Consider the following 19,594-nt stretch of genomic DNA (forward strand, 5'->3'; position numbering starts at 1 on the left):
TGGGATTTGGAAGTGGACAGAGGCTGGAAGAATTTTGAGGAGCTTGATAAAAAAAAATTAAGGTTGCCTTAAATAGACTGTTCACAGAGGACATGAAGAGCATGGTAGAGAAAATATGTACTCTCTTAGGTATTATCTGTATCGTCAGGCACAGATCGATGGTGGAAATATGGATGTCAGGCACTGAAGGGGAGAGCTCAGAGGACACTGGAGAACATGTTGGAAAATAGAAGAGAGGGCATCTTTTAACACTATAATGCCAGGAAGCTTAGCTGAATTTTGTGTTGCATAACTGTGGAGTTACCACTTTATTATTTATGAATTAATAAATATCTTCTATGGAGAAATACATTGGCTTTCATAGACAAGCTGGCTTTAAGCATCTGGTTTGCAAATCTAGGTTGGTTTCCAACATGGGTAAATTTATAAGCTCTCCCTTGGTCCAATTAAGAAACTTTCTTCCACATAGACGTAAAGGTTGATTGAAGTTTAACATGAATGCTTAGTATAGAGAGAAGTTCGGAGGTCTGTGGCCAGTTGACGGCTGGTGTCATCTTGTGGCCATCCTGCTTGTATATCCGGAGCTTGTACTTCCACCGGGTGTTGTCCAGGTGATAGTGTTTCATCTGGTCTGGTGCCCCTGATTCTCGCTCCCTTCTTTGCTCCATTTCGATGCCAGGAAGCTAAGAAGAGAAATCAAGGCCTCTGTGCCCAGATGCTATTCCATACCGCTCTGAGACAAGAATGGTCCCCAGTTTGGCGTCTTGTGTGTAGATGTCCCCTCTCTTCCAAGAAGAGAATCAGCCTTTATCTGTGGGTTCAGAATGAATTTTGTATGTCATTTAAAGCCACAACACAGAATTACACTTTAGCCAGTTTTCTACATTGGCCGGAGCCACATCTCTCATTTAAAACTAGGATCCTTGCTGACACGAAAGCACTTTTCGTTTTCTCCTTTGGTTTACTGTGGGAACCTGCTCAAGTGGCTTGACTTATATCACAACATTTAAACCTCATATTGACCTTTTGAGGTAGATACTGTTATGCCCACTTGACAATTGAGGAAATTGAGACATAGTGCAGCATAATGCTAAGTGAAATAAGCCAGTCTGAGAAAGACAAGTACCGTACGGCTTCACTCATATGTGGAGTCTAACAAAGAAAATGCACTAACAAGCAAAAGAGAGACAGAGTCGTAGACAGAGGACAGGCTGGCAGCTGAGGAGCAGGGGTTGGGGGGTGGCTGTATGGGGTATGGAACTGAGCAAAAAGGAAAAGAAGAAACTCATGGACATGGACAAGCGTGGTGATTGCTGGAGGATCAGGGGAAGGTGGCGGAAGGGAAAGGGGGGAATACATGGTGATGGACGGAGATTTGACTTGGGGTGAACACACCATACAGCGTACAGATGATGTGTTACAGAGTTGTACATCTGAAACCTGTGTACTATTGTTAACCAATATCACCCCAATAAATTAAATAAAAAAGAAAAAATAAATAAAATATATTAAGAAATGGTCAATATATTTTTTTATTTCAGTTATTTGGTTACTGGTATAAATAATAATAGATTAATATTGAAGTTTTTAGTCTGTGAAGGATTATGTATATCCATTAGTGCCTAGAGTGATTTTATTATGTTCAAGGATGATAGGACCTAATCATTTCATATTAAAAACAACTTCAGTCCGGCCAGTGTGGCTCAGTGGTTGAGTGTCGACCCAGCACCAAGAGGTCACCAGGACATGTTCCCAGGTGGTAGGCTTGATCTCCAGTGGGGGGCATGCAGGAGGTGGCCAATCGATGTTCTCTCTCATCCATGTTCTCTCTCATCCATGTTCTCTCTCATCGATGTTCTCTCTCATCGATGTTTCTATCTCTCTCCCTCTCACTTCCTCTCTCTGTAAAATCAATAAAGGAAAAAAAATTAAAAAAAAAAAAAAGACTTCAAAAAGTATAACAATACCACAGTTTTAGAGGGAGTCTTTAAAATGTGTCCTTCTTCTTTGGAATAGAATCATGTCTTTCTTTGTCCACTAAAAACCTTCAGAAACTGGTAACTTATTGTCTTATCAGTATGAAAATCTTATTTATAATACCAGATTAGATTATAGGAGGTTAAATATGGTGAAAATTCCTGAATCTTACTTTTCCTTGATAATATGCATATTAAGTACTATCTGAACATAATTGTAAAGGAGACTGAAATTATGTTAATATTTAATTCTTGAATATACATCATTCGCAAGATAATATTAATTGTTACAAATGAAGTAAACTACAACTAGATTTAATAAAGTATAATTTTATATTATAATTATATTAATAGTCTATTTTTGTTATAAAACTGGAAAATAAATTAGACTATAATTCAAAGGAATTTTGCATAAGAAGTTTCATGTCTAAAGGTAAAATGTCCTATGTCATTTCTCCCAAATACACAATGGACACTCAAAAAAAAAATGTATAATAACATTTATAAGCCATGATACAGAAAATAAACAATATAATTTAAAAGTGAAATCACATACCTGGACTACAGGAATCACAGAGTAATTCACACATTATAATTATTATTTTTTTTAAATCACTGATTTTTCTGTTAGACATTCCCAAATGGTATAGACACTTCAAATTCTGAGACATTCATTAATACACTAACACAATTTTGCTTTCAGGCAAAAATTCAATGTTCGAGTAATGTAACTATTTTCAAACAACATAAAATCCTAGATAAAAACAAAAACACAAAAATGAGTTTTCAGCAGCAAAACAGATACTTCTCTGATGTAGAAATGCTAAGTGTTCTGAGGAAGACACTACTGTATTTCTTACACAAGAAAATTTAACTGTAATTAGTAAATCTGAGAAACGTCAAGAGCTATATAAGCCCTACCTCCAGCTTTCTATTTTATTAAAATAAAATCCTTTAATTCTATTCATTTGTTGGTATCTGTATGAATTTACATACCTTTTGTTAATTTAAATATTTGCCGATTTCTAGTCCCCTAGAAATTTTCCTCTTTCAATTTTTGTTACTCAATGTTTTTAGGCCTTCTCTAGTCATATGACTTTTTCTACAACTAGAGTTCTGTGTAAAACACACCATATATTTCATGTTACCCTGCCATTAGTTGAACTGTTGAACTGTTCCCACAAGGTTAAGGTTAGATTTTTATTTTTTTGTGTGAAATACACACTTACTGGGAAAATTTTTACGAAGAACCTTGGTTATATAAAATCTTATTACAGAAACTATTAAGAATATCCCAAATGAGATGAAATAGCATAATAAAGTCCCAACAACCCCTCACCCAGCTTGAATGATTAACATGACCAATTCTGGTCCAACAATTACTCTATCCCCTACTCCCCCCTGCCCTCAACCCATTATTTAAAGGAAAACCCTGATATATAAGTTTATACTGATATACTTCAGTATGTGTCCCTAAAAAGTATGGATGGTGTTTTCCTTTTACATAGCCTCAATATCGTCATCACAGCTTAAAAAACTCCATAATTAAAAAAAAAAATTTTGTTAATCTTCACCTAAGCATATTTTTTCCACTGATTTTTAGATAGAGTGGAAGAGAGGAAGGGAGAGAAAGGGAAAGAGAAAGAGAGAAAAATGGATGTGAGAGAGACACATCAATTGGTTGCCTCCTAAACAACCTTGACTGGAGCCAGGGACTGAACCTGCAACCCAGGTATGTGCTCTTGACTGGGAATCAAACCCACGACCCATTGGTCTGCAGGCCAAAGCTCTAACCAAGCCAAACTGGCCAGGGCAAATGACACCTTAGTTTTTAGTGGGGTTGGAAGGACGAGTGATAAACATGAAAGGGATTAAGAAGAACAAATTGCTAGTAATAAAAATAGTCATGGGAATGTATAGTACAGCATAGGTAATATAGTCAGTAATATTGTAATAAGTCTGTATGGTGGCGGATGGTTCCCATACTTATCCTGTGAGTCACATCATAAGGTATACAAATGTCTACTCAGTATGTTGTACACCTAAAACTAATATAATATTATGTCAACTATAACTGAAAAATTAAAAAAAAATTTAAAGTTAAAAATCAAATCTAAAAAAAATTCAACCTTAATTTATTGATATAATCAAAAGCCAACATTCAAATTTCCCTAAATGTGTTATAAATATTTTAAAATTGATTTATTCAAACCAATATTCAAACATGGTCTACAAATTGTACTAAGTTTATGTCTCTCCCTTTTTCATTTTATTTTTACATTTTTATTTTCCTGGCATTTATTTGTTGAAGGAACTGGATCCTTTTGCTGTATACTCTCTCATGTTTTATTAATTGTTTCCTGCGTGCATCCCCGAATGAATGCTCAAGATATTCATCCAGTGGTTCCAAACCTGCTTGCAGACTGGAGTCACCGGGGAGGGACCTGCCGGCTTGGTCCATCTCCAGAGGCCGTGATTCGCTGTCTGGTGCATCGGGACCCAGGGGTGTGAAAAGCTACCCCGGCGTTTCCACCGCAGCTGAGGCTGAGAACCACTGCTCCCCACCAGGAGTCCTCGACTGGCTGCTTATTGAATCAGCTGGGGAGCTACACACACTTCTGATTGTGAGCTTCTGATTGAACTGAACTGCGGGGTGACTTGGCACTTGGGTTTCTGAAATCTTCTGTGTGGTTCAGTGGAGGACAAGTTCAGAATCACTGCGCAACCCCATGTGTGTCAACGGGCAGTGCCATGGGGGGCTGGACTGGATGCGCTCTTACTGCAGACACACCCCTGTAGTAGAGAGTTTCACTGAATAATGAATCAAGACGGACCTCCCGGTTTCACTGGGTTCTGCTCCATGTGAGCGATATCTGAATGCACCCATTTTAAGTTTTAAATAGAAGCCCCAAAGAGAGGGCCTCTCGGTAATGCACAAAGTCTTTCTGTTGCCACGTGAAACTGAGCAGAATTTCCAGGGAAACTAGTCATCTGTGAATCCAGACTATCAGGAGCAAATGGGATTTCAGAGCTAGGATTAAATGGGACCCTGCTTGAATAAAACCTGTAAGTGTAAGCGGGTCATTTAAATAGGTCAATTTACTGCCCGGCGGGTTCGGTTGGAGTTTGGTCCCAGACCTGGTCAGGGTCGTGGGGGAGGCAGCCAGTAGATGTTTCTCTCTCTCTCCCACTCTATCTGAAGATAAATAGAAAAATATCCTAAGGTGAGCATTTAAAAAAAAAAGGTACAGTTTACGGAATCTTTTCAGGGCACTAAGGCCAGGAGCCTCAGACTCACGATGAGGAAGCACGCGCCCAGGGTCACCGCCTTCATCTTCGCGTCCAGGTCGGCAGGGAACTGGACGGTGAAGTCCGAGTAATCTGTGAGGAGCTCTCTCACCAGACTGGTCCACAGCTTGGAAATCTTGCCAACTACATTTTCTTTATCAAGAGATTGGATCTAAGTTGGAAAAAAAAAAAGTCTTAAAGAACTCCAGAAAATAATAAATCACCTTTCAAATTTGGAATAAAGTGAAACAAGTATGTTATTAAACTTACATGCAATATGTAACTATGAACATTTTATCACTCATTGGATACATATAAATTCCTGTATCTATTTATAGATGCATGAAAAAATTTCTTTGCTGTATCCAACTTACACGAAAACAGTTTTTTTTGAAATATTTAAGATTTTGTGTTTCATAGTAAGACAGACAGTACTTAATCATTTTAACTGATCTAAAACACAATTTAAGCAGAAAAAAATACAAACATGAAATGTTTCTTTGATGAAATTTCTAGAAGCCATCAGTAAGGTAGCAAACTAACCCCCATGCGCCACATCTGCTATAAGACAAGCACAGAGGAGGGGGTGTAGGAACCCCAGATTTGTAGCAGTCATTCAGAAGTGCAGGATGTCTAGGACTTGTGATTAGCATCTGAAGTGGGGGCAGTCAGGGGGACTGAGCCCCTAGCCTGTGGGGTCTGCACCAGCTCAGAGCAGAAGTTAATGTCAAAATTAAATTGAGCTATGGGACACCCAGTTGGTGTCCAGGAAGTTGGAAAATTGCTTGGTATGGGAACCAGCCCCCTCCCCACACATTTTGTATCAGAAGTGTGGATACCAGTATAGTGTATTATATTTGAGTTAAATTTATAAATACATACACCTAACACCAATAATTGTTAAAGATATTTTAAAAACGGCAGACTCACCTATAATGCAAATATAATGCAAAAATACCCAAATAGACCCTGGCTGGTTTGGCTCAGCAGTTAGAACATCAGCCCTCGGACCAAAGAGTCACAGGTTCAATTCCTGTTAAGGGCACGTACCTCGGTTGCGGTTGGGTCCCCGGCCCTGGTCGGGGTGGTGCGAGAGGCAACCGGTCAGTGTGTCCCTCTCATGTCAATCTCTCTCTCTATCTCTCTCCCACTCTATCTGAAGATAAAAATGGAAAAAAGTATACTTGAGTGAGGATTAAAAAAAAACAAAAAACACACACCCAAATGGGACAATAACATATGCACTTAGGTAAGTATCAGAGCAATATACTGTAATAAAGTACGAAACACTAGAAAATTGATGCAATTCAAAACAATGCTTGTATCAATGGTTGCTGAAAATAAATGTTATTTTATTTATTAATTAAGCATTTATATGACCTTTAGCCTATGCATAACGTACAAAGACTTTATGATTGATAGGTAATTTAATGCTCATAATAATCTTGCAAAATATTTACTATTATATGCAAAAAAATTTGCACAAGAAGAAATTGAAACAAAGAAAGGTGAAGTATTTTGTCCAATATCACACAGATGAGACATTGTGAAGATGGGTTTCAGACTCAGGCATTCTATCTCCAAAATCTGAACTCCTGACCACTGTGCTATTCTTCCTATTAAATAGTTAAGTATCAAGAACTTATATGCAGACATGCATAAACAATGGACATAGAGAACAATTCTGTGAAGGGGGGGGGTGGGAGCAGGGAGGAGGGTGTCAATAGGGTAAAAGGAGAAACATTTGTAACAAAAATAAATTTCAAACATTGCAAGAGTGCCTGTAATTTCATTTGCTCTGTGTCTTTATACCTAGAAAAACCAAGAAAATGAAGCACAAATACCTAAATTTAGTACTAGAATACTGTTATATGACTAGATAAAAGGTAAAGAGAAATAAATAGCTTTTATTAATATAGTAATAAACCCCTAAAAATCTAAGTATTCCTCCTTATTGGTAATAATGGCTACACACTACTTAGGATTAAATTTAACAAAAAAGGCAGAAGTTCTGTATGATGAACCTATATGGTCTTATGAAGAATACAATCAGATAAAAAGGAATTAGAATACATACACTCTGGGATGGCACAGATTTAGTATCATAAATATGTTAATTTTAAAAATAATATATTTAACACAATTCCCATTCAATTCTGACTTCTGAAAAAATGAATGAAGTCATCCTGATGCTCATATGAAAGGAAACAAGATAATACTAAGAAAATATGATAAAGAAGAATGTGTGATCATTTTGCTGTGACAGAGGACACATCGTTAAGTCACCATAATCATGTCAGAAGGCACTGCTGTAAAAACAGATAGTTAGGTCAGTAAGTGCAACAGAGGAGAGAATTTAGGACTACATCCCATTACTTGTGGAACTGAATGTATGGCAAGCCTAGTATTTCAACTTAGCAAGGGGAGAATAGTTTACTTAATAAATTCTGATGACAAACTATCCAGCTATTGAAAGGAAATAAAGTTTGTTCCTACCCTATACTAATAAATTTCCTGGTGAGTTAAAATTTTAATTATAAAAATAAAAAGAATAGATAAAATAAAAGGTTTTGAGAGGACCTTCATAATTAAGACAAGCAGAAGCAATGAAAATAAATATACTTTACCATATAAGATTTTAAAAAATATTAGATTAGATTTGTGAAAAATGTAAATCAGAAGATAGATGCAGGATTGTCTATAATACACAAATTATTTTTATAAATTGACAAGAAAAATATAAATAACCCAGTAGATAAATGGATATTAATAGACAATGCAAAAAGAGGAAAAACAAGTAGCCCATACACCCACAGGTTCTCAACCTCCCTAATACCGCGACCCTTTAATACGGTTCCTCATGTTGTGGTGACTCCTAACCATCAAATTATTTTCGCTGCTACTTCATAACTGTGATTTTGCTACTGTTATGAACCGCCATCTGGAAATATGTGTTTTCCGATGGTCTTAGGCGACCCCCTGTGAAAGGGTCATTCGACCCCCAAAGGAGTTGTGACCCACAGGTTGAGAAACCGCTGACCGAGAGTGAAATGCTCAAAATCCTTAATGGTAAGAAAATTACACATTAATTTTCCCTTCCCACTTGCATATTTTATTTTATTAAGACTCTACATTTTGTTTATTCATTCCTCGATGGACAATTGAATTGTTTCTATTTTTGGCTATTGTAACTAGAACTGCTGTCCACATTGGCAAGTCTTATTCCTCTTTTTATAATTTCTTTTAATAACAGTTGACATACAATATTATATTAATTTCAGGGGTACAAGCCAGTGATTAGACATTAAATAATTTACTGTGATCACCCTAATAAATCTAGTACCCATCTGACACCATACATAAATATTACAATATTATTGACTATATTCCCTATGCTGTACTTTATATTCCTGAGACATTCTGTAATTATCAATTTGTACCTCTTAATCCCTTCATCTTTTTCACCCATACCCCCAATCCTCTCCCATTTGGCAACCATGAAATTGTTCTCTGTATCTATGAGTTTGTTTATGTTCTATTTGTTCATTTATTTTGTTTTATAGATCTGTTTTATCTGGTGCAACTACTGCTACAAGAGCTTTTGTTTGTTTATTTCCATTTTCATAAAATATCTTTCTCCATCCCTTTACTTCCAGTCTGTGTTTATCTTTCAATCTGAAGCAAGTCTCTTGTAGACAGCATATGTCAAAGTCTTGTTTTGTTATCCATTCAGCCACTGTATGTCTTTTGATTGGAGCATTTAATCTATTTGCATTTAAAGTAATTGTTAATAGATATGTATTAATTGCCATTTCATTATTCATATTTTAATACTTCCTCCCCTCCTCCTCCACTTCCTCCTCCTCTTTCTTCTTCTTTTTCTTCTTCAAGAAGACCCTTTAACATTTCTTGTAGTGCTGGTTTTGTTGTGGCACGAGAGAACCGAGAAACCACCAGAGCCAAACTAAAACCAAATAGAGAGCAAAGCTGGCTGGCGACTGATCCCGAGTTCTTGGAGACCAGCCCTGGGGCTTTCAAATGTTGTGTTGCGACAGAGTCAAAGAAAGACCACTAGAGAATTGAAGCCAAATAAGAGGCGTTTATTAGCCTGCCGGCATCTAATTCTGAACACCCCTGTGACAGAGTCTTTGGAATCAGCCCTGATATGCTTTATTACATGCCTTTTATACCTTACAGAAAAGAGGATCTTCTTGATATAATGCCCAGGGCTACAGCAATGCTGTATAGAATTAGTTTGCCTTACGGATAACAGGAGCACCCAGGAACACCCAGGACACACAGGCACACCCAGGACACCCAGACGCACCCAGGAACACCCAGGCACACCCAGGAACACCCAGGCGCACCCAAGAACACCCAGGCACACCCAAGAATACCCAGGCACAACCAGGAACACCCGGGCGCACCCAGGTATTTCAGGTATTTCAAGGTACATTGGGTCACTATTAGCTACGAGCTGCACAGACACAATGTGAGCCTAATTCCTTGAGATTGTGGGGAAGGTCAAGTCTCTGACTCAAGACCTCCAGGCTCTGTGGACTCTGTCAGACACGAAGCTGGCTCTCAACAATTTCTTGCTTCAGGGAGCATTCCAATTTACTGAGGTTATTTTGACTAAACAGGTTCAACTAGAGGGGTCACAATGACTTTCTCAATCTATTATGGAGCAGCACAATAATTTACCAATTGTGGGGTTATTGACATTTCAGCACAGTTTTATGGTGATCAACTTTAACTTTTTCTTCTCTGCAAAGCTCTTTATCTGTCCATCAATTCTAAATGACAGCTTTGCTGGTTAGAGTAATTTTAGTTCTTGTTTTTCATCACTTTGAATGTTTCTTGCCATTCCCTTCTAGACTGCAAAGTTTCTGTTAAGAAATCAACTGACAGTCTTATGGGAGTTTCCTTGTAGGTAACTAACTGCTTTTCGCTTGATATTGTTTTTGTTTGTTAATCCTCACCTGAGGATATTTTTTCATTGATTTTTAGATAGAGTGGAAGGGAGAGAGGATAGGAAAAATAGAGAGAAAGATGTGAGGAGACACATTGCTTGGTTCTTCCTGCATGACTCTGACGAGGCTCAGGGGTCAAACCTGCAACCAAAGTACATGTCCTTGACCAGGAATTGAACCCAACATGCTTTAGTCCACAGGCTGGTGCTCTGACTGCTGAGACAAACCAGCCAGGGCTTTTCTCGATACTTTTAAGATCTTCTGTTTGTCTTTAACCTTTGGCATTTTAATTGTGACGTGTCTTGGTGTAGGTCTCTTTGGGTGCATGTTGTTTGGACTTTCTGTGTTTCCTGGGCTTGTATGTCTGTTTTCTCCATCAGGTTAGGGAACTTTTCTATAATTGTTTTTCACATAGGTTTTCAATTCCTTGCTCTCTCCCTTCTCCTTCTGGCACCCCTATGATATGAATGTTGGTATACTTGAACCTGCCCCAGAGGATCCTTATACTATCCTCATTTTATGGATTCTTTTTTTATTTTTGCTCTTCTGATTGGTGGTTTTCTGCTTCCTTATCTTCCAAATTTTTAATTTTATCCTCTGCTTCATCTACTCCTCTGTTGATTCTCTGTAATGTGTTCTTCCTCTCAGCCAGTGCATTCTTCATTTCTGACTGGTTCTTTTTTATGTTTTCTGTCTCTATTTTCTTATCTTTGTTGACATTCTCACTAAGTTCATCTACTCTTCTCCTAAGTTCATTGAGCATCCTTATAACCTATGTTTTTGAACTCTGCATTTCATAGATTGCTATTTCCAATTTTGGTTCTTTTTCTGGAATTTTGTTATGTTCTTTCAGTTGAGGCATATTTCTTTGTATCTTCATTTTCCCTGCCTTCTTGTGTTTGTTTCTATGTATTAGGTAGAGCTGCTATGTCTCCTGGGCTTCGCTGAGTGGTCTTATGGAGCAGGTGTTCTGTAAGGTCTAGTAGCAGAGCCTCCCTGATAACTTAAGTTGGGCACTCCATGTGTGCCCCCATGTGGTTGTGTATAGCCTTTTGTTGTGTTTGAGCCTTGATTGCTGTTTGCACATCAGTGGGAAGAATTTATCCCCAGGCCAATCAGCTTCAAGGACTGGCTGTGATCAAAATGGAGGATCAGTTGTGCAAAGACCCACCTCACAGAGCTGAACTTAATTTGCGGGGCTCCAGTGCCTGCTGAGTCTGTCCCTTGAGTGTGTCACTTATGGAATTGTTTCTGCGGTGTTTCAAAGTGGTCTGAAGTTGTCCACTGGGTGTATCCATTCTGAAGCTTCCCAGGAGGCGCAGGCCAAGTTCAGTCACTATCTTTGCCTTGCCCAGGACCACCGGAAATGAGCTACAAAGTGATCTGCAGATGGCTGCCACTTGTGTTGGGCCTGGAGGTGTCCAGGAAAGGCCATTATGTGAACCAAGCCTGGCTGCTGCTAATATCAGGCCTAGGGCCACTTAGTGAGAGGTACAGGGCATGCTGAGGGCAGGTGCTCCTTGTTTGAGAGATTTTAGTAAAGTCCAAAGCATTAGCCAAGACAGGCTATTTGTATGGAAAACCTACTGGAAATGACTTGGGTTAGGCCCACAAATTGAGTTAGATGGGGTCTCAGAAAATCATCAGAGTAGGGTAAACAATGTTATCCAGGTTGATGGAGTCAGATATGGTACCTGCCTGCTGGCTTCGTGTGGGTAGAGTTCAGAAAAGGAACAATGGCCTCTGTTAACACTGTGTCTGGGAGAAAGCTGCCCCTGCAGTTCTCATCCTTATGCAAGAAAACTCAGTTCCTCACCATATGTCCCTGGTTCCCCAGCACTGGAGCTCACTCTGATTAAGTCTGTATGTGGGCTCTTTAAGAGAAACATCTGGGACTCCAAAGGACCTCCATCTCACTTAGTCACAATCCCCAAAGGTTTTCACAGCCAGAAGTTATGGGGACTTCTCTTCCTGGCACTGGAACCCTGGGCTCAGGTCCTCAGGGGGACCTCTACTTTCGAGGTATTCCTCCAGATTTTTATTCACCACACATGGGTGTGACACCAGTCTGTTCTAATTCTCTGCAGTCTCAATGTGGCTTCTTCTTTATATCTTTAGTTGTAGGACATCTGTTCAGCTAGATTTCAGGTGGTTCAGAATAATGGCTTTTCTCTAGTTTAGTTGTAATTTTGATATGGTTGTGGGAGGATTCAGGTCCCATGATTACTTATGCCACTATCATAATCAGAACCCCCCCACTTGTATATTTCAGATTTTCTTTTTAATTTGAAGTTTCTAATTTACCTAAGCTATATTTAGGTGTTGATTTTTTTTCTCACCCAGAACCCCTTGTACTTTCTGAATCTGAGAGTCCATGGCATCAAGTCAGCAACATTATGTCATTTATCTCTTTTTAAAACTCATCTTTATTGTTGAAGGTATTGCAGATGCCCCCCTTTTTCTTCCCATTGACCCCTCCTCCCCAATCCCGACCCCTCCAGCCTTCCCCACACTATGGTTGGTGTCCATTGTTTATGCATATGTGCATAGAAGTTCTTTAGTTTATCTCATCCTGCCCTCCCTCCACCCTTCCCTTTGAGGTCCATTAGTCTAACAACCACTTTGTACTTCTTAATTCCTTCATCTTTTTCACCCATCCCCCCAGCCACACTCATCTGGCAAGCAATAAAAAGTTCTCAGTATCTATGCATCTGTTTCTGTTCTGCTTGCTCATTTTGTTTGCAGATTCAATTGTTGATAGATATGTATTAATTGCCATTTTATTGTTCATATTTTTGTTCTTCTTCTTCAAGAAGATCCTTCAACATTTCACATAATACTGGTTTGGTGGTGAAACTATTTTAGTTTTTTCTTATCTGGGAAACTCTTGATGTGTCCATTGATTCTAAATAATAGCTTTGCAGGTAGAGTAATCTTGGTTGTAGGTCGTTGCTTTTCATCACCTTGAATATCTCTTGCCACTCCTTTGTGGCCTGCAAATTTTCTTTTGAGATATCAACTGACAGTCTTATGGAAGCTCCTTTGTAGAAAACAAACTGCTTTTCTCTTGCAGCTTTTAAGATTCTCTCTCTGTATTTAACCTTTGGCGTTTTGATGATGATGCATCTTGGTGTGGGCTTCTTGGGGTTCATCTTGTTTGGAACTCTCTGTGCTTCCTAGACTTGTATGTCTGTTTCCTTCACCAAGTTAGGCAAGTTTTCTGTCATTATTGTTTCAAATAGGTTTTTTATTTCTTGTTCTCTTTCTTCTCCTTCTGGCACCTCTATGATATGAATATAGGCATGCTTGAACAGTCCCAGAGGCTCCTTACACTATCCTCATTTGTTTGGATTCTTTTTTCTTTTTGCTGTTCTGATTGGGTGTTTTTTGCTTCCTTGTATTCCAAATCGATGGTTTGCTTCTTGGCTTTACCTACTCTTCTATTGATTCCCTGTAAATTATTCTTTATTTCAATTAGTGCATCCTTCATTTCTGACTGGTCCTTTTTTATGTTGTTGATGTTTTCACTAAGTTTCTTGTAGGTCTTACTAAGTTCCTTGAATGTCTCACCAAGTTCCTTGAGCAACCGTATAACCTGTGTTTTGAACTCTGCATCTGATTGATTGCTTATCTCCATTTTGTTTAATTCTTTTCCTGGAGTTTTGTTCTTTTTTTCATTTGGGACATGTTTCTTTGTCTCTTCATTTTGGCTGCTTTCCTGTGATTGTTTCTATGTATTAGGTAGAGCTGCTATGTCTCCTAGGCTTTGTAGGGTGGCCTATTTTTGTCGGTGTCCTGTGGGATCTAGTGGCACAGCCTCCCTGATTACTCCAGCTGGGCTTTCAAGGTGCACCCCTAGTGTGGACTGTACACCCTTCTGTTGTAATTGTGTCTTGATTGTTGTTGGCACGTCAATGGGAGGGACTTACTCAGGCTGATATTTGCAAGGACTGGCTGTGCTCACTGACCACTGGCCTCTGACTCCCTAAAAAAATCACCTGTGTAGGGGCTGGGTAGAGGTAGGCAAAGAAGGGGAAATGAAGACATCCATAATAGTGTCAACAATGAAAATGAAGTTAAAAAGAAACAAAATATCAATTTTGTCTGATATAAAAACATTGATTGAAATCACCATTTCTCAATACTCTGAAATATGGTACCTAATTAGCATCTTTATAGATGTATAGAAGAATAGTTAATTTATTGCATATAAAGATTATATTGAGAGGTTTGCTGGATAAAATCTAAATCCCTTAACATTAAATATAATATATTTTTTTAATTTGTTAGTTTTTGCCTTTTTCTTCCAAATAAATACATGCCAGCTAAACTGTTAATATTATTCCCTGAATGAATAATTATCCCTCCACTCTTCTGAATCCTTGATAAATATGCCATACCCTGCGTGAGGAACTATGATTATATATACCTATATATAAAGTTCTTATACATACATATTCTATACACCCATACACAAACATACACATTATACATATTCCTCTAAAAGAGCCCTTTTAGCCCTGGCCAGTTTTGCTCAGTGGTTAGAGCATCGGCCCACAGACCGGAGAGTCCCGGGTTCGGTGTCCGCTAAGGGCACGTACCTCGGTTGCAGTTTATCCCGGCCCTGGTTGGGGTTGTGTCGGTGGCAACCAGTCGATGTGTCTCTCTCATGTCAATGTTTCTCTCTCTCTCTTCCTCTCTTTCTCCCTCCCGCTCTATCTGAAGATAAATGCAAAAAAGTCCTCAGGTGAGGATAAAATAAAATAGCCTTTATAAATACTCTGCATTTATGTGTTTTCTTAGAATTGTCTGTCTCTGTCATGAGTCTATTAAGTTCATGAAGAAAATACTTCATCTTTATATAACCAGGGTCTGAAGAAGGAAAGGAAAATCCTATAGCTAAGGAAGTCAGGTAATATAAAGAAATGAAGGGGGCGGTGGGAGACCTGAGGAAACTGGAAAGGGGCGGAGTTCCATGTCCTATTATAAGGGGACAGCCCCGCTCAGTTGTAGGAGAGTTTGCTCCTTCTATGGAAGTGTGGAACCAGTTTAACAGATTTTATCATTTCTAAGAGAATCATAATATTATTATATCAAGAGTACCTTATAAAATGTTATTGTTTTTAAACATTTGCCACTAAATTATTTGAGTTTAAGGTTAGACCATCTGTTGGAAAACTGCTGTAATGAAACTGTTTCATGTCGTAAAAAACTACCACGTTAAAATTTTGTTTTCCTTTATTGACTTTAGAGAGAGAGGAAGGGAGAGGGAGAGAGAGAGAGAGAAACATCGATGAGAGTGAACATCGATTGGCCGCCTCCTGCAGGCCCCCCACTGGGGATCGGGCCCACAACCTGGGCATGTGCCCTGACCAGGAATTGAACCAGCAACCTCTTGGTGCATGAGACAACGCTCAACCACTGAGCCACACCAGCATCAAGTTTACATATTAATTGTTTTGCTTATATTTATTTGACTGCAAGCTCTGCTTTTCTTTTTTCTATTTAGTATAATATACACGGTAGCCCAATGAGATTAGTAACTTCCTTTCTGACCAAAGTTACATATATAAGCACATTGTCTCCCTCTTGAGATATTAGGATACACATATTTATTTAATATATTTGTAGCATCTTACAAAATCACATTTTTCTTATATTTGGAAAACAAATTCTATAAAAATTGTCACATCTCTTACCTCAAAATTAATATCTCCACAACATTTGCATGAAAGAAATGGACCAATAATTTTTAGTATATCCTTTTTGTTCTCGTTTTGAATTGTAAATGTAGGCAGATATAGGTGCTTGGTTTGAGTAACATAACCTATTGGTGTACCAGGAGGAGCGCAAACTTTTATCTGCAAAAGCAAAAGTACATATGTAATACATAACCATTGTCAGCCTCATCGTCATAGTCATTGTTACTTTAATGTCTAATGAGAGTCCTCATTTACTGAGTGCTTTTTAATTAATGGGAAATATTCCAGCTTTTTTGAGATATAATTTACAAGTGTAATTGTAATATATTTGAAGTGTACAATGTGATGATTTTTTTATGTCAAGCATTTTTTATTTTTCCATAAAATTACTTTGATAACGGAAACAGAAAGAAATCCTAAAGCCCACAGTACTTTTGGAAGAAAACATATAATACAAATACTAGTTAATTTATTTTGTGTTTTCTTGGGAAGCATACCTACCTGAAAGCAATTACCCTTCTGGGTTTTTTTATTTATTAATTTGTTTTTATTACAGATGTTTCTCATTGTCCCCCCATTAACACCCTCCTCCCCTTCCCCCAGACCTCATGCCCAGCTTTGTTGTCTATGTTCATTGGTCATGCATACAAGCATGTAAGTTCTGTGGTTTATCTCTTCCCCTACAAACAATCGTCCCTTCCTCTGAGGCTTGTCAGTCTGTACCCTACCTTCACGTCTCTGGGTTAATTTTGTTCAGCAGATTTTTGTTTTTTTTCTTCAATTTTTTTTTTTTAATCCTCACCTGAGGACATTTTTCCATTTTTTATTCAGATAGAGCAGGAGGGAGAGAGAGGAAGAGAGAGAGAAAAACATTGATGTGAAAGGGACACATTGAGTGGCTGCCACCTGCACGACCCATCCAGGGCCAGGGACAAACTGCAACTAATGTACATGCCCTTAGCGGAAACCAAACCCAGGTCTCTCTGGACCACAGGCCAACGATCTAACTGATGAGCCAAACCAGCCATGGCAGCAGTTTGTTTAATTCATTATATTCCACAAATAAATAAGATCATGTGATATTTGTCTTTCTCTGCTTGACTTGTTTTGCTTAGCATAATACTCTCCAGGTCCTTCCATGCCATCTCAACGGATAAGAGATCTTTCTTTCTTACAGCTGCATAGTACTCCATTGTGTACATGTACCACAGCTTTTTAATCCACTCATCTACCGATGGACACTTGGGTTGTTTCCAGATCTTAGCTATTGTAAATAGTGTTGGTATGAACATAAGGATACATATATTCGTTCTGATTGTTGTTTCAGGTTTCTTAGCATATATTCCTAGAAATGGGATCACTGGGTCAAATGGAAGTTCAATTTCTAACTTTTTGAGGTAACACCATATTGTTTTCCACAGTGGCTGCACCGGTCTGCATTCCTACCAGCAGTGTACTAGAGTCTCCTTTTCTCCACACCCTTGCCAACACTTGTTTTTGATGATATGTTGATGGCGGCCATTCTGACAGGTGTGAGGTGGTACCTTATAGTTGTTTTAATTTGCATCTCTCTGATGATTAGTGATGTTGAGCATTTCTTCATATGTCCCTTGGCCATTTGTATGCCCTTTTTGGAGAGGTGTCAATTTAGGTCCTCTGCCTGTTTTTAATTGGGTTCTTTGTCTTCCTTTTGTTGAGTTGTATGAGCGTTCTATATAAATTGGAAATTAACCCCTTATTCGATGCATCATTGGTGACTATGGTCTCCCGTATAGTGGAATCCCTTTCCATTTTGATGGCTGTTACTTTTGTTGTGCAGAAGCTTTTTAGTTTGATGTAGTCCTATGTGCTCATTTTTTCCTTTGTTTCTCTTGCCTTAGGTGTTGTATCAGTGAAAATTCTGCTGTGTATAATGTCTGAGATTTTGTTGCCTACAGTTTCTTCTAGAATTTTTATGGATTCACAAGTTACATTTAAGTCTTTTATCCATTTTGAGTTTACTATCAGTATGGTGTAAGTTGGTGTTTTAGCTTCATTTTTTTGCAGGTACCTGTCCAATTTTTCCAACACCATTTAATGAAGAAACTGTCTTGACTCCACTGTATGTTCTTGCCACCTTTGTCAAATATTAACTGAGAATATTGTCTTGGGTCTATTTCTGGGTTCTCTATTCTGTTCCATTGATGTATATGCCTGTTCTTGTGCCTGTACCATGCTGTTTTGATTAAAGTGGCTTTGTAGTATAATCTGAAATCTGGTAATGTGATCCTTCCAGCTTTGTCCTTCCTCTTAGGTTGCTGTGTATATTCGGGGTCTTTTTTGGTTCCATATGAGCCTTTGAAGTATTTGTTCTAATTCTGTGAAGTATGTCATTGGAATTTTGATGGGAATTGCATTGAATCTATAGATTGCTTTGGGTAGTATTGACATTTAAATGATGTTAATTATTCCAATTCATGAACAAGTTATGTGCTTCCACTTTTTTATATCTTCCTCTATTTATTTTTTCAATGATCTGCAGTTTTCTGTGAATCTTTATTTCTTTGGTTAAGTTTATTCCTAGGTATCTTAATTTATTTTTTGCTGTGATGGTAAATGGGATTGACTTTTTAGTTTTTCTTTCTGTGATTTCATCATTGGTGTATAAGAATGCTGTCGATTTCTTGACATTAATTTTGTATTCTGCTACATTGCCAAATTCATTTATTAAGTCTAGGAGATTTTTGATGGAATCTTTAGGGTTTTCTATGTACAATATCATGTCATCTGCAAATAATGAGTTTCACTTCCTCCTTTCCAATTTGGATCCCCTTTATTTTTTCTTCATGTCTAATGGCTGTGGCTTAGACTTCCAGTACTATGTTAAATAAGAGTGGTGAAAGTAGGCATCCTTGTCTTGTTTCCATTCTTTAGGGGAATGCTTTTGGTTTTTACCCATTGAGTATGATGTTGGCTGTAGGTTTTTCATATATGGCCTTTATTATGTTGAGATATGATCCCTCCATTGCCACATTGCTGAGTGTTTTTTATCAGAAATGGATGCTGGATTTTGTCTGATGCTTTTTCAGCATCTATTGATATAATTATATGGTTTTTATCTTTCCTTTTGTTTATGTGGTGCATCACATTTATTGATTTGCGAATATTGTACCATCCTTGCATGCCTGGGAAGAAACCCACTTGGTCATGATGAATAATTTATTTGATGTATTGTTGGATCTGATTTGCTAATATTTTGTTAAGTATTTTGGCATCTGTGTTCATCAGGAATATTGGCCTGTAGTTTTCTTTCTTTGTAGTGTCTTTATCCGGTTTTAGAATTAAGATTATGTTGGCTTCATAAAATGAGTTTGGAAGTGTTCCATCTTCTTGGATTTTTTGCAATAGTTTGAGGAGAATGGGTTTTAGATTTGAATGTTAGGTAAAACTCCCCCGTGAAGCCATCTTAGCCTGAGCTTTTGTTTGCTGGGAGTTTCTTGATTACATCTTCAATTTCCTTCGTTATTATTGGTCTGTTCAAGTTTTCTATCTCTTCCTGGTTCAGTTTTGGGAGGCTGTGTGCTTCTGGAAATTTTCCCATTTTTACTATGTTATCCAATTTGTTGGAATATAAGTGTTCATAGCATGTTTTGATGATCCTTTGCATTTCTGTGGT

At 38.0% G+C, this 19,594-nt stretch overlaps 1 protein-coding gene across 1 annotated transcript in view; it reads right to left on the reverse strand.

The window, feature by feature from the left end:
- Positions 1-2,658: 2,658 nt before the first annotated feature.
- LOC118617041 (phospholipid scramblase 2-like) overlaps positions 2,659-19,594 on the reverse strand; it is a 57,984-nt gene continuing 41,048 nt past the window's right edge. Inside the window, exons 5-7 of the mRNA XM_036242531.1 lie at positions 15,937-16,098; positions 5,275-5,436; positions 2,659-2,730 (exon numbers count right to left, since the gene is read on the reverse strand). Of these exons, the coding sequence (XP_036098424.1) occupies positions 2,659-2,730; positions 5,275-5,436; positions 15,937-16,098 (396 nt within the window). The remainder of the gene's footprint in view (positions 2,731-5,274; positions 5,437-15,936; positions 16,099-19,594) is intronic.

This window comes from Molossus molossus, unplaced genomic scaffold (genome assembly GCF_014108415.1).
Source record: "Molossus molossus isolate mMolMol1 unplaced genomic scaffold, mMolMol1.p scaffold_m16_p_5, whole genome shotgun sequence".
Taxonomy (NCBI): Eukaryota; Metazoa; Chordata; class Mammalia; order Chiroptera; family Molossidae; genus Molossus; species Molossus molossus.